The following is a 10,677-nucleotide window of genomic DNA, read 5'->3' on the forward strand; positions in this document are numbered from 1 at the left end:
GATAATTTATAATTATTAAATCTATTATAATAATAATAATAAATTGTTCAATGTCAAATTGTTCAAATTAATAATATATTTTTTTATTTAAACTGTAACTAAAAACATATAAAAGATAGATAGATAAATAGATAGAGAAAAAGAGAGAGAGAGAGAGAGAGAGAAGTATATACATATAATTACAAAATATTATTTTTTAAATTAAATCTGTAATTAAAATTATAAATATCATTTTAAAGTATATCAAGTATATAAATATTAAAATTAAAAGAATATGTTCTATATTGAAAACATTTTGGTTTTATTAGATAATTTTATTAACATCATAATATTTAAGTTTAATCCTGATAAAAAAATAAAATATAGTTTTGATATTTAAAATATATTATTAATGATAAATATGTATTATTTATTTTGCTAGAAAAAGTTATATGCATAAAAAAAATGTATTAATGTTTTATATAAGAATATATCTATCATTTCATTCTATTATAAATTCATTATTTCAATAGAAAACATTATATAACATATTGTATGATATAAATTTATAAATAATAATAATCGAATATTGGCAAAATGAAATATTAAAAATGATATAAAAATGATTATACTTAAGGATTATACTTAACATAATTAAAATCAAATAATATTAAAAATATTATATAATAAAATATCTTTTTTAATATTCCACCATTTTATAATTAAGAATTTAATAATAAATATGTTTTATATTTAATATAAATAATTAAAAATGATAAAATAAAAATCAATTTTTTCATAAAACAAAATAAAAGTCATTATTTTTTTCAAATTTTTAAAATATGATATATATGTAGTAAATATATGTTATCTATATATATTATTTATTTTTTTATATATATTATTATGTATATTATATATATTATAGAAAAAATTAAAATTTCTTACAAAAAGAGATAAATCAAAAATAGTAAAAATAATGTAATATTAATTATTATTAATTATTTTTAATAATAAATTTTTAATTTATTATTAATTAATTTTTTTTTCATCATAATAAATTACAATTATAATTAATTTTTTTTCCAAACTTATTCCCGCCATTTCAAAATTTAAATTTATTTATATGTTTGTATTTTCTATTATATACTGTGAATCGACAACTCTGGACAAAATAGTGATTATATTTTTAACTTTGATTTTATTTGCAAATAAAGAAAATTTTAAATTTATGGTTTCTAGTGACAACTTTATAATTACGATCAGAATGAATAGATACTAGTGTAAACGGCTTGATAATTAGTCATGCCAGGTTTAGAAGAAAGTATTCCATGCGATATAAGTCCACCTACGCACAGCCTAATGTCCGATGGAATCGTTTCCGAGCAAATAAAAAAATTTTTGTTTACTTCTCGTAAAACTCAAGATAACGTACAGTGTAACGAAAATTTAGAGATTTATATCCCGGAGGTAATAAAGTTTTTATTAATTATATTATTTATTATTAATCATTTTTTATTATTATATGTGTACCACATAGTTTGGTTATACATTTTTTAAAAATATTTATTTCAAAAATTATATTATATAATAATTCATATTTTTCTATGAAATATAAAGTAAATATTTTGTAATTTGATTTATATTTTAATTAATAAAAAAATATTAAAATGTTAAAAATTTTTAAATATTATTTGAATCTTTTAAATTATATTATAAATAAATAAATAAAGTTTAAATAAGTTATTTAAATATATTTTGTTTAATATTTTATTAATAATATATAGTTTTTGTTATAGTTACTTCAAGCTAATTATAATTTTTATACATGGCCTTCAGCACCTGTATTAGCTTGGTTTCTTTGGGAACATAAAGAAGAGCTTATTGGGAAAAGAGTGTTGGAACTTGGTTCAGGTACAGCTCTTCCTGGAATTTTAGCTAGTAAATGTGGTGCAATAGTAACTTTAAGTGATTCTGCTAATTTTCCTAGAAGTCTACAACATATAAGAAGAAGTTGTGAATTAAATGGTATTTTATCTCAAGTTCAAATTGTTGGTATTACATGGGGCTTATTTTTATCTAGTTTATTTTCAATTGGACCATTAGATTTAATTCTTGGTTCTGATTGTTTTTATGAACCAGCATTATTTGAAGATATAGTTGTTACAGTGGCATTCTTATTAGAAAGAAATCCAAATGCAAAATTTTTATGTACTTATCAAGAAAGAAGTGCAGATTGGACAATAGAACATCTATTAAATAAATGGAATCTTACCTGCACTCATATATCATTAGCTGGACTTGGCACAGATTCTGACATAAATATACATGAATTAATGCAAGATCATACAATTCATTTATTAAGTATACAACGTGCAGCTTAAATATTTTTTGCCATGATTAATCGATATTTGATTTTTATACATAATATTCCATGGACAATTTCTCGTTACGAACTTGAAAAATACTTTTCAACATTTGCTAAAATAAAGAATACAAAAGTTATATTTGATAAAAATGGCTTAAGTACAGGTCATGGATTTATAGAATTTTATAGTAAATTAGAAATGAATAATGTACTTTGTAAAAATCATATTTTAGAGGACGAGTTATTACATATTACAGAAGTAACTAAATATTTATTTGAGAAATATATTAAACAGTTTGAAAATATAAGATAGATAAAATAATAAATAAAACAGCATAAATTATAACATAAATTCAATTATTAATAATATATCAAAATATACATAAAAATGAATCTTGAAAAAACATTCAATAAAGCAACGCATTATTTACAGTTATTGGCTTCAGAATTAAATTCTGCAGAACTTTTAAAATTTTATGCTTTATACAAGCAAGCTACAATTGGGCCTTGTAATATTTCAAAACCTAATTGGTATCAAATGCAAGCAAGACAAAAATGGGAAGCATGGAAAGGTCTTAATGACATGAGTTGTGATGATGCTATGAATAATTATATACAAGAATTAACTAAACTTAATCCTAATTGGGAAGAAAATGTACAATCTGAATCTAGTAATTGGGTTGCTATTAGTCGGTTTATAAATATGGAAGATGAAATAAATGATGTGGATAAAACTTTTTTGGATTGGATAAAAGAAGGACAAGAAGAAAAAGTACAAGAATTATTAGACAAAGAACCAAATCTTATAAATATAATGGATTCAGAGGGTTTATTACCCATTCATTGGGCTGCAGATCGAGGACATTTGAAAATTATAGAACAATTAATTAAAAAAGGAGCAAGTATAAATTCACAAGATGAAGATGGACAAACACCATTGCATTATGCAGCATCATGTGGACATCTTGATGTTGTAAAATATTTAATTTCTATTGGAGCTGAATCTATAAAAGATAATAATGGTATGATACCAAAAGATATTGCTGATGAACATTTAAGAAGTATATTATAATTAATATTAATATATCTAATCATATATATCTAATATAAATTAATATAAATATATCTAATATATTAATTATGTAATAACTAAGTTTATTAATATATATTAATAAATTGAATTAATGATTTTTTCATGGTATTTTATATATTTATATTTATATTTTATATTATTATAATTCTATTTTTATAATTTTTTTATTTATGTACAAACAGATCAAATAACTTTTATTAAATTCACAGTCTAAATATTTCTTATATATAAATAATATAAAATAAATGTATGATTTATAACATAATATAATTGATTATAGAAAACTTTACAAATATTTTTAAATAAAAGAAAATAAAAAATTTAAGTATTTACTATAATAAAAAATATTTAAGATTTCATAATTAAAATCATTATTTTAAACAAAAATAATATTATGTTATTTGAATCATTAGTATAATTAATATATATCAGTCATGTAAATATATTATTAAAAAAAAATAATATAGAAATTAATATGTTTAAATAATTTGTTACATCAAAAAAATTTATAATATCATTAGATTTTATTTTTTTGTTTTGTTTAGCTTAACTAATAATATTTAATATGTAACTTAATATAAATTCTAAAAATAAAATTGATTGATTGATGAAATACATAAAATTATTTATTCAATTTTTTAATAAAATATATGTATGTAAATACTTAATAATAATTCTATATCTCATTAACTATTCTCACTTTTTATTTTAAAAAATTATGTTTATAAAATATTTAAATATTATATATATATATATATATATATATATATATATATATTTAATACTATAATGAAAATTTTATCTAGCAATTTTTTTATAAAATATTACTTATAAAAATGCATTTACAATTACAACTTTATGTATATTCAAAAAATATTAATAATATTAGTAATAAATAAAATCATAAAATATTAAATATGTAACTAATTTTGTTTTTTATTGTACATTAAAATTTTTTATTTAACATATATCATCAAATGTTTATATTTTACAAATATTTTATAAATATCTTATAAAAATTATATAATATAATTTCATTAATTTCTTTAGGGAACTTATTTAAGTTATGTATGTAATAATTTTTATTTTTTATATAAAGAGAAAAAAAATACAAGTTTTTCTTTTTGTATTTAATCAAAATTTTCATTAAATAAATCAAAAGTTTTGCAAAATATAATTACAAAGTATATATTATTTTCATAAATGTAAATAAATCTTAATTAATAAGATTTAATTTTTTTATATATAAAACAAAAAAAAATTTATAAATCTTTTAAAACTATCTTTTAAATCTTATAAATTTATAAATCTCTAAATAATGTGATGAAATTATTTTTTTTATAAATTAAATATTCTTTAAATAAATAAAAAAATTAAAATATAAAAAATTTTCTACATACCTATTGATTTCTTTTATTTCAAAATATGAAGTAATTTTTTAAAATTATATATTACATAAATATTTATTTTTTTTTTTTTAATCAATTTTGTTTAAATAGAATTTGCTAAATTGCAATTTTAATATACAGGTGATTTCATATAAGAAAAAAAATATGAAATTAAATTTTTTATTATTATATTTTAAAAAAAAATTATATATAAAGATATAATATATTATTATATACAATATATTTATCAATGCATATATTTACTATCATATTAAAAAATATTAAAAAATATTCTATGTGTATTTTCATGATATAATTTAATATTAAATATAATAATATTTTAAAAATGTAATTTATTAATTCAATATATTGTAAATAAATTTTGAAAATATTCACAATATAAATATTTCATTTATAAATAAATATAAAACAATTTTTATATTTAATATATTAGAATAATATTTTCATTTTAATTAGAATAAGTTTTTTACAATTAGATAATTGTAGTAAACATTATTTTTATTTAATCTAAATAAATGATGCTAAATAATAAAATTGAACATGTTATAATTTTTGGTAGTATTATAAATTCTACATTGTTTTGTATTATATTATTTTCTATTATAAGTTCTATATCACAGTATTGTTATTTTGTAAAACAAATACACGCAAAAGTTATTTATTTATTTACATTGAAGTTAATTGATATTATTTTATTCAAAATTATTATTTTTAACAACTTAAAACTAATTTAAAGAATTCATCCTTTCTCTATATTCTTTTATTATAAGTAATCATCTTATTAAATGCATTAGAATTTAATATATTCCATAGATACAAATAAATAACATAAATATATTATAATTCCAAATGTGTTTCATTTTGTATTACATAATAACCATACTGAAATTTATATGTTTAAAAATATATACATTAATTTAAAGCCAATTTTTTTATAATATATCATTTTCAACATTATAAAAATATTATAAAAATTAATAAATTGCAAAAATATTGGAATTAAATATGGAAATTAGGCATAATTTCTTGATCTTTAATATATAAGATTTAGAAATATTTAATTTTAAATTTTATTTTTTGCTTTTGTTATTTACCAACATTTAAAAATATAGAAAAAAATATATTTTATGTTCTGCATAATTTTAGAAAGTTAAAATAAAATTTTATTTAAGTATCTTATCAATTTTAATTCTCAAAATCATAATACTAAAATATGAGATATTGTATTATTTTATCAGAAATTTTTCATAGTTTTATATTATTTTATAAGAAATATATAGTATTCATTTTTTTTAATAAAAATATTAATTCTTATAAAGTTCTCTTATAAATCTAATAATCACTTTTTTACAGCTAATCCTAAAGATTAGTACTTTCATGTTCTGATTTAATTCGTGCGGTGGGTGGAGGTGGAGGCGGTGGTTGTGGCCGTGGAGGCCTTTGATGAAATCTTGGAGAAGCCGGAACAGGTTGTGGAGGTGAAGTTTTAACAACTACTACCGTTTCAGTCTGAGTTTGCACATCGATAATATTTCCTTCTGATCTTGTTCGCACATGAGCTTTTGTTTGTTCTGGAGCATTTAATTTGGCTGGCTTTTCCGGTCGTTCACCATACAAGGACATAGATGAAGGTCGACTACCTACACTGGGGCTTCTCTGTAAGTTCGAAGCCGCGTTGCCATTGTTGTTGCCCGAGGTGCAGAACACATTGCCATTTCCACGCACTTGTATTATACTGACCTGTTGTTTGTCCACTGAATATACATGAGCTCTTTCCAAAGTTAAAGGCTATAGATTATTAAAAAGGAAAAAAATATTAATAATTATGAAAAATTATTATGCAATTTGACATTTTAAATAAAAGTAATTATTAACACGTTTGGATTCTTCACTTTATTTATAGCTTACGTTATTGTATTTCAAAATGCAATATCCAGGCAGTGATATTTGTTGAGTCCACTGGCAGTAACTACATTTATTTTAAAGAATTATCTTACATACAATACTGAAAATAAATAATACTTGAAAACTCCTAACACTCACCCCTGTTTCAGAATCTAAGTTTTCATTACTGTGACGTGGTTGTTGTTTAATGAGGCTTGAAGGTCTAATTAATCCAGCTGGACGTTCTGGTATCGCTGGTTTACTACTTCTGTCAAGTGTACTTGTACAAATAGGATTATTATCCGACTTCTTTCGTAATTCAACTATTTCTTCTTTTAAATTAAAATATATGTTAAAAAAATTTCATATTATATATTTTCTTAAAAATTATAAAAATATTTATTTACCTGTATTATGTACTATATTAGTTATACTTCTTGGTGCAGCTATTGGTCTACGTATTCTTTCTATTGTGGAAGGAAGTGGTCTTTCAATTGGTATTATTTTTAATTTATGTATAGAATTTTCTGAATTTTCAAGTTCCATAATAGATTTATTGCACAATATATTTTCGATAGTATTTCTTTCAAGAGCAATAGGAACATATTTTACATTTTTTTCATATCTTTGAGTTTCTTGATTAATTTTTTCAGTTTCAATATTTGCATTATGTAAATCTTCTTGTACTTCATTAATGCATTCTGAATAGTTAAAGGATGAAGAATCTAGTGCATTCGTTTCATTACATTGTTTACCTTCTATTTCTGAACTTCCATCTTGCTTTTCTGTACTATTGTCATGTTTAGTAATTGATTCAGTATTTATTGTTTCATGTTTTTGAATTTTACGATTAAGAGTTGCTGATGTTAAAGGTCTAGGTGGTTTATCAGGTGTAGGTGGTGGTTTATCATCAGATTTTTTATCATGTTTATCTGGAGTAGTATTATTTGGTGGAGTTGGAGCTGGTTTGTTTTTCCTACGAGTTGCAGGTTTAGGACTACCTTGTGGAGGACTTTCACCATGATCGCTAAGACTACTATTAGAGATACAACGGCGAATATTCATATTTTGATTTTCTGAACCATTTATAATACCAACTTCTAAATCACGATCAAAATCTATTTCGCCAGGAAAAAACCAATCTGCATATGTAATCAATTGATCAACTATAAGACTAGAGTTATTAGCTGTGCTCATGTTCATTCTGAAATAATAAATATTATATTGGTAGAAATTATATATTCATACATTATGTTTATTCTTTGAAAAATCGATTAGAGATCAAAACAGAACAAAAGTTAGCATAAAAAATAATTTATTAAGTTATAAGCAATTAAAATTTATATTGAATGAATTGAGATCAAAATAAAATAAAACAATGTCAGAGACTAAACTAAAACTATCTCACTTTGTCTCATTTAATCTAATGCAAACTTATTATAACTTAATAAATAAATCATAATTTTGTATATTAATTTTTGAATTTGTTTTAATATCTAGAATCAATTTTTCAAAAATATTTCACGAATATTAACATTCTATATATATGATAATTTATATAAGTCGGTAACTAAAAGTATAATCTGAAAGAAATAATTATATATCAAAAAATAAATCAAAAATAATAAAACAAAATTTTTTCATATGATGTTTTGTTTTCAAGAAATCTGATTTTAAATATTTGCCGAATACACTTAATTATGTTTTGATCTAATTTATCTATTGCTATATTCTTTCAGTTCAGATTTGTGTTTATTATAATAATAATTAAGATTTGTGTTTATTATATTGGATAATTAAGAACACAATAATATCAAATATTAATTTATTATATAAATAAATTTTATTATTACAAAAATCATTGAAAATATTCATCATTGTTTCCTTTAGAATTTTTTTAGAATAAATAATTGATCTGATGTGATTTTCTTAAAACTTAGATTACTTATGATGGAGTTTAATTTTTTCACTACAATTTCCTCACGTCATTTGATTTTTATTTATGGATCAAATTCATATTAAATCAATTGTTTATTCTATTGCTAGTTTTATTATTAATTAAAATTATTAGTTTTGATTAATTAAAAGAAAGAATTAATTTTATAATATATATTTTTATATTTTTAAACAATTAGAACAACAAATAAAAAAAAACATGATAGAAGCATTTAGAGCATATTTATATATTTAACAAAATAGCAAACATTTCTATCGAATAATAAAATTTATTATAAATTCTTGATTATCCAATACAATAAACACAAATTTGAACTGAAAAAGTAACCTACAGCGAGATATATTAGATCAAAACATAATCAAATGCACTTATATAATTAGGATATAATCGAATTCTGCAGACATTTAAAATCGATTTTTCTTAAAAATAAAACATCATATAAAAAAATTTTATTTTATATTTTCAACTTATTTTTTTTTTTGATGTAAAATCTTTTTTCTGGACCATTAATAGTAGTATGGCTGTATATTATAATTTGTTTTATTGCTTAATAATTAATTATAAGATTTATATAAATAAATAATATATTTTTTACTTATTATTCAAAAAAATAGATTCTTACACCATTGTATTTACATCCTCTTGTGGACTCCATATTAGATTAGGTGCAATCACAATTGCAATATTTTGTGGTGACATTTTATTTACATCTTGATTTTTAGTGAGTATAGCTAAAAATTTGATTAGGAACCGTAAATTTTCTAAATTTGCTGATGGTAATTTATGTAACACTTCCCAAAGAGCTCTTAATCTTGTTTCATTCTGTGTTATTTTTGCAGCTGCCATCCATTCAGGATATAATCTTTAATATAAAATAAAAACATGAATATACATAACATTATTTTTTTTCATTATAATAATATTTATAATATATATATATATATATATATATATATATATTATAATAATATTTATAATATATTATCATTATAGTAATATTTTTGTAATATTAATTTTATATTAATAAATATAATTAATAAATATATATTTATATTTACTTGTATGTTAGAAGAGGTTCTGGTAATTCTCGAAGATAAGATTTCAATGCACCAGCAATAACATGTGGATCTTTATATTCTAGAGCAGTTGGTAATGTAAGACAACATGCATCTAAACTTAATTTAATTCGTCGTGATTTTGATGCAGCGCCAGCTATTCTAAAAAGACCTTCTTCTTCTATACCTAATCTTAATAATGCAGATACACATAATTGAATAGGTAATGCAATTTTTCTATTAGTGACTCTGAGATGTTCTTCCAGAGGGTAACCATAAACTGGTTTCATTTCATTATCATCTGTAATTATAAAATGGAATTATATAATGAATATTCAAATAAACATGAAATCCATTATTTTTATATATAATTCAAAATCTATATATTTTTTTAAAATTGAATTTTAAAAATGAATCATATAATTTCCTTTTTATTTTAGAACAATTTTCCATTTAATGATCCATTTTTCCATTTAATAAATCATTAATTCTTCAAAAATCTGAGATAGAAATATTATTTTTAGAATATATAATTTTTAGAATTGCAAGGAATAAATTTTAAAAGTATAAATAAATAAAAAATTTTACATAAAAATATCTAATTTTTGTTTTGTGTTCAGTTTTTAATATATTTTCAATTATTTGTTATATATATTAATGTATATAATAAATATAATATATAATGTATATTTTATAATTATATATTACAATAACCAATATTATAATTATGTATTTTTAAAAAGTTACTATAATATTGCTATACTGTTACTATAATTTGTTAAATATAGAATATAATAATAAATTCTGGAACTTTTGTCATAAATTGTTTATTTCAAAGGATAACAGAATTTACAATGATATATATATAATATATATATATATTATAATAAATATCTATATATATATATATTAATATTATTATATTATTATAT

At 19.8% G+C, this 10,677-nt stretch overlaps 3 protein-coding genes across 5 annotated transcripts in view; 2 read left to right on the forward strand and 1 right to left on the reverse strand.

Moving 5' to 3' along the window:
• Window positions 1-1,163: 1,163 nt before the first annotated feature.
• Window positions 1,164-2,564, forward strand: LOC122713612 (methyltransferase-like protein 23). Its single transcript, XM_043934218.1, has 2 exons — window positions 1,164-1,449; window positions 1,779-2,564. The coding sequence occupies exons 1-2, from the start codon at window positions 1,285-1,287 to the stop codon at window positions 2,361-2,363; spliced, it is 750 nt and encodes a 249-aa protein (XP_043790153.1). The 5' UTR covers window positions 1,164-1,284; the 3' UTR covers window positions 2,364-2,564.
• Window positions 2,565-2,632: 68 nt separating this feature from the next.
• Window positions 2,633-6,354, forward strand: LOC122713553 (acyl-CoA-binding domain-containing protein 6-like). Of its 2 annotated transcripts, XM_043934120.1 has the most exons (2): window positions 2,633-3,369; window positions 6,203-6,354. In XM_043934120.1, the coding sequence occupies exons 1-2, from the start codon at window positions 2,736-2,738 to the stop codon at window positions 6,217-6,219; spliced, it is 651 nt and encodes a 216-aa protein (XP_043790055.1). In that variant the 5' UTR covers window positions 2,633-2,735; the 3' UTR covers window positions 6,220-6,354. The 2 variants fall into 2 exon arrangements, with proteins under 2 accessions (XP_043790055.1, XP_043790054.1); XM_043934119.1 differs by lacking the exon at window positions 6,203-6,354 and having other exon boundaries at window positions 2,633-3,524.
• LOC122713552 (rho GTPase-activating protein 44-like) overlaps window positions 6,076-10,677 on the reverse strand; it is a 10,241-nt gene continuing 5,639 nt past the window's right edge. The window contains exons 5-10 of one of the 2 annotated variants that reach the window (XM_043934118.1): window positions 9,749-10,046; window positions 9,313-9,552; window positions 7,141-7,937; window positions 6,893-7,065; window positions 6,758-6,818; window positions 6,497-6,637 (exon numbers count right to left, since the gene is read on the reverse strand). In XM_043934118.1, the coding sequence (XP_043790053.1) occupies window positions 6,759-6,818; window positions 6,893-7,065; window positions 7,141-7,937; window positions 9,313-9,552; window positions 9,749-10,046 (1,568 nt within the window). In that variant the 3' untranslated portion in view covers window positions 6,497-6,637; window position 6,758. Of the gene's footprint in view, window positions 6,638-6,757; window positions 6,819-6,892; window positions 7,066-7,140; window positions 7,938-9,312; window positions 9,553-9,748; window positions 10,047-10,677 lie in introns of both variants that reach the window. The other variant, XM_043934117.1, reaches the window with a different exon arrangement.

The sequence above is a fragment of the Apis laboriosa genome, unplaced genomic scaffold, assembly GCF_014066325.1.
Source record: "Apis laboriosa isolate Shangri-la unplaced genomic scaffold, ASM1406632v1 scaffold25_cov139, whole genome shotgun sequence".
In the NCBI taxonomy this organism is placed as follows: Eukaryota; Metazoa; Arthropoda; class Insecta; order Hymenoptera; family Apidae; genus Apis; species Apis laboriosa.

Bases quoted from the DNA above. Each gene is read 5' to 3' on its own strand.
- LOC122713612 (XM_043934218.1), top strand. From the start codon at position 1,285: ATGCCAGGTTTAGAAGAAAGTATTCCATGCGATATAAGTCCACCTACG. The intron at 1,450-1,778 runs GTAATAAAGTTT...TTTTTGTTATAG, and splicing joins TAGAGATTTATATCCCGGAG to TTACTTCAAGCTAATTATAA.
- LOC122713553 (XM_043934119.1), top strand. From the start codon at position 2,736: ATGAATCTTGAAAAAACATTCAATAAAGCAACGCATTATTTACAGTTA.